Below are 4,233 nucleotides of genomic sequence, written 5' to 3'. Positions count from 1 at the left end.
TGCTGAACCATTAAAGGGTAGGTGCTGTTGGTAAGAGTATTTTTTCAATAATGAAAACATATCTTAATGCACTTGTGCACTTGAAAAATTTGTGAGCAAATAAGAGCATAATTTAAATGTAAGAGTACGTCATCAGCCTTCATGTGTCTAAATATTGCTGAGGTGTCTCCCATAATCAAAGCAAAATAATAAATCACAAATTACTTGTATGGATTTATACCAGATTATTTTTGTATTGTTGTTTGCACTCCAAGGGTAACAGCCTCAGGATTCACGGGAATTGCTTCTAATATTGGGGCAGCCCTGGCTCCCCTTTTGATGATCCTAACAGTATATTCTCCCCACCTACCCTGGATCATCTATGGAGTCTGCTCCATCCTCGCTGGCCTTGTTGTTCCACTCCTTCCTGAAACCAGGAATCAGCCTCTGCCTGACTCCATCCAGGATGTGGAAAAGGAGTGAGTAAACCGCTGGCTCTCCCTTAGGGTTGCTGTGTGATATAGGTTCGTGCTAGGAGGGCAAGGCACCATGTGGGGTCATTGTCCCCAGGAGAAGGCTTACACCTAGACTACTCCAGGTGGTCAGTGCGTTTGGTCCTCACAGTGACCTCAGACTCCCCCAAGCCTCCCTAGATCACACAGACCAACACCAGTAGGCACCAGTAGGTTTAGTGATGAAGAAGCCAAAATTAATGCCCTAGTGTGACACACATACCCTTGAAAGTGTTTCACAAACATGCACAGATCCAGACACCAGATTCTCATCCCTCAGATCCTGGCAACCCTCAGCCCAGTGAGGGCAGTAACCTCCCTGAGATTGCTGGTGTCTGTAGGTCTGTGACCTGTCCTGGTCGCTGAAGATCTGAGGGAGATCAGGGAGAGGACAAGAGCCCCTTCCACAGATGACAATATATCTCAGGGGAAGGAGTCCTTTTGTGCTGCCTGTAAGATTCAGACCATCTGGTTTTCACGGGGAATGAAAGTGTTAAGAAAAGAGAGGAAAAGGGTGGTAGTTATTGGTATTTTTAAGTGATCAAGAATTTTAAAGGGTTTAAAAACTTTTATATACTTCTCTTGCCTCTTCCAAAGACCGCGTTAGCCAATACCATGGGGTCCAGGGTGAGCGCTGAAACTATCAAAGCTTCCTCTCCAGATTCTGCACTGGGAGCTTGGCTTTTTTCTTCACAAAATTTACTCAGATTCTCAGGGCAGGTGTCATGGTTTTTATCAAAACTCGTGTACCAAGAATCAGCTTGCTCTAAAGAATGCAGGACATAGATGTTCTTCCATGTTTTTAAAATTTTGTTCATTTGTTGTTTTCATTGTATTTGTTCTAGGAGAAAAGGCTCAAGAAAAGCAAAGCAGGAAGATCCTTCCATGAAAGTGACACAGTTTTAAAGGATTCCAGGAACTAACTGCTAATCAAAGAGCAAGATAAACAAGAAAAATTAGGATCGTTCCCAGATATTGGCAAAATTTGGAAAACAAATAAATAAAAAGATATAAAGGAAAAATGGACCCCACTTACAATTGCAGTTCTAAATAACTATATATAAAATGCCTATGACTAATCATAATAAGAACTTTGAGGAAAGTCATAATACTTTTAAAGGGATCATAATAAAATACGTGTATAATTGTAGAACCCTAGCATGTTTCTGGAAAGAAAGATAGAATAGTATTTAAAACATTGATTCTGCTCCAATTAATGACAGAGTAATTGATGTAATAATTACTTTGGGGACAATGTGAAAAAGTTCCAAATATATCTACAAATTAATTATAGACAAGATCCAGAAAAATGAAGTTCATGGAGGGAAAGTGGTGGAAGTATTTGGGGCAGCATACGCTGAAATGGAATGCAGATGCATTTACAAATCAAAAGAAGTCCAGAATGAGACGGTGGTGTATAGAACACTTAAAATTTGATAATTTGGGCATCATAAATCACTGGTAGAAAAAAATGATTATGTAATAAATATCATTAACTAACTTTAGAAATAAATGACTAATAATTTGATTTCATTCTGTAAACCAAAAAAATATATATTGCATATGGTTAAAATGACAAATGGAACAATTAAGCCATGTTATTCAATAGAAAACGTGGGTACAAAGTCTTGGGATTAAGAAAATGTTCTGATAAGTAAAGCAAATGCCAACGATTTAAATATAGGTAGATTTGACTAAATACTCATTTAAAACCTCTATTGGACAAAACTCGAAAAACTTATGGGAGAAGTCTAGAAAAATATTCACCAAAATGATAAAAGCTGTTAACTTTTAGTGGTGTAACTTTATGAGATTTTACTTTCTTCTTTGTAAGTTTCTGTACTCTAAGTTTTAAAAGGATAATGCAACGTTCTAAAATATTATAAGATACTATCAAAAATAAACTGCAAAAGACAAATTAAAAATTTTCAAAATTATTATATATTAATAGGTAGGATTCTAAGAAATATTCATGAAAAGAATACATAATTCAATATTAGATGGTCAAAAGGCAAGAGCATATAATTTTCAAAAGAAAAAAATCCTATGACTAATAAATTTATGAAAAACTGTACAAAACCACTGAAATTTAAAGACATGCAAGCTAAGTAAAATACCAACTTTTATTTTCCAAAGAATGTAAATGGAAACTTGTTAATTGATGGTGGACTTATAAAATAACATATGCCATACAACTGCATAAAACAGAATGGTGTCATTATAAAGAACTTTAAAAATCTTTCATTGATTCAGCAACCATTTATTCAGCATGTAATAGTTACCAAGCAGTATGATAGGAACCTTGGCTACAAAGAGGAAATGAAAAAAAATTTATAAAAACAGATGTAGCAGATATTAGTCTATGTGTACTGGCATGGCATCACATTTTTATTTTCTATAGGCAAAGAAAATTTATTTTAAAGTCCTCATTCCCTCCAGGCTGGTAGGAAATTGCAAATCAGTTACTTTGGGAAATTATTTCCACAAGTCTTCCAGACCAGAGCTATCCAGATTCCAGGAGTATATACGGTTACAAGGAGGAGCTGCACTGGTTATCAGTTACCTGTTCAAAGAGGTTACTACTGGACCAGTGGACACTCAAGTGCAGCAATTCTGCCATTCACACCACAATGAAATGTTGGAATCTGGGGCTTCTTATCTGACAGCTCAGCTCCTTTTACAGCCACAATAGAAAGGGTCTTCTGTTTCCATAGAGTTTTGCCAGGGCTCAGGACTGGGTTCCTGCTCCCCCAGAACCTATAAGCACTCCTCCATCCTCAGACTTCCTAGACACTCAACTTCCTTCTCTTATTAGCTCTTCCACACATACCTTCTAGTTACCCCATGGGCTTTAGTTTTTGAAACACAATCAAGTCAATCAGTCTTACAGTCTTCTTTTTTTTTTAATTTCAGTTCTTTTTAAAATAATTTTTTTTTTACTTTTATTTATTTATTTTTGGCTGCGTTGGGTCTTCATTGCTGTGCAAGGGCTTTCTCTAGTTGCAGCGAGCAGGGGCTCCTCTTCGTTTGGTGCACACGCTTTTTTTTTTTTTAACATCTTTATTGGAGTGTAATTGCTTTTCAATGGTGTGTTAGTTTCTGCTTTATAACAAAGTGAATCAGCTATACGTATACATATATCCCCATATCTCCTCCCTCTTGCATCTCCCATCCTCCCACCCTCCCTGTCCCACCCCTCTAGGTGGTCACAAAGCACCGAGCTGATCTCCCTGTGCTATGGGGCTGCTTCCCACTAGCTATCTACCTTACATTTGGTAGTGTATATATGTCCATGCCTCTCTCTCGCTTTGTCACAGCTTACCCTTCCCCCTTCCCATATCCTCAAGTCCATTCTCTAGTAGGTCTGTGTCTTTATTCCTGTCTTACCCCTAGGTTATTCATGACAATTTTTTTTTCTTAAATTCCATATATATGGGTGCACACGCTTCTTACTGCGGTGGCTTCTCTTGTTGCGGAGCTCAGGCTCTAGGTGCGCAGGCTTCAGTAGTTGTGGCTCAGGGGGTTAGTTGTTCCACGGTTATGTGGGATCTTCCCGGACCAGGGCTTGAACCTGTGTCCCCTGCATTGGCAGGCGGATTCTTAACCACTGCACCACCAGGGAAGCCCCAGTCTTACGTCTTCTTTTGCCTTTTCCCTGCCAAATGACTTCCAAGAGATCAAGAAGCACAGAAATTACCACTTGCAGAAAGTGGGAAAGAGAGAAAGGAAATGCCAAGGAATT

The 4,233-nt window shown here is 38.4% G+C and overlaps 1 protein-coding gene across 2 annotated transcripts in view; it reads left to right on the top strand.

Annotated features, from left to right (window-relative positions):
* LOC103068640 (solute carrier family 22 member 9) overlaps window positions 1-2,016 on the top strand; it is a 40,546-nt gene extending 38,530 nt beyond the window's left edge. The window contains exons 9-10 of one of the 2 annotated variants that reach the window (XM_007462107.1): window positions 255-458; window positions 1,337-2,016. In XM_007462107.1, coding sequence (XP_007462169.1) covers window positions 255-458; window positions 1,337-1,397 — 265 coding nt within the window. In that variant the 3' untranslated portion in view covers window positions 1,398-2,016. The remainder of the gene's footprint in view (window positions 1-254; window positions 459-1,336) is intronic. The other variant, XM_007462108.1, reaches the window with a different exon arrangement.
* Window positions 2,017-4,233: the final 2,217 nt, after the last annotated feature.

Source organism: Lipotes vexillifer, unplaced genomic scaffold (genome assembly GCF_000442215.2).
Source record: "Lipotes vexillifer unplaced genomic scaffold, Lipotes_vexillifer_v1.1 scaffold1129, whole genome shotgun sequence".
NCBI lineage: Eukaryota > Metazoa > Chordata > Mammalia > Artiodactyla > Lipotidae > Lipotes > Lipotes vexillifer.
Note: the sequence above shows the minus strand (reverse complement) of the source record. Positions and strands in the feature narration are given on the sequence as shown.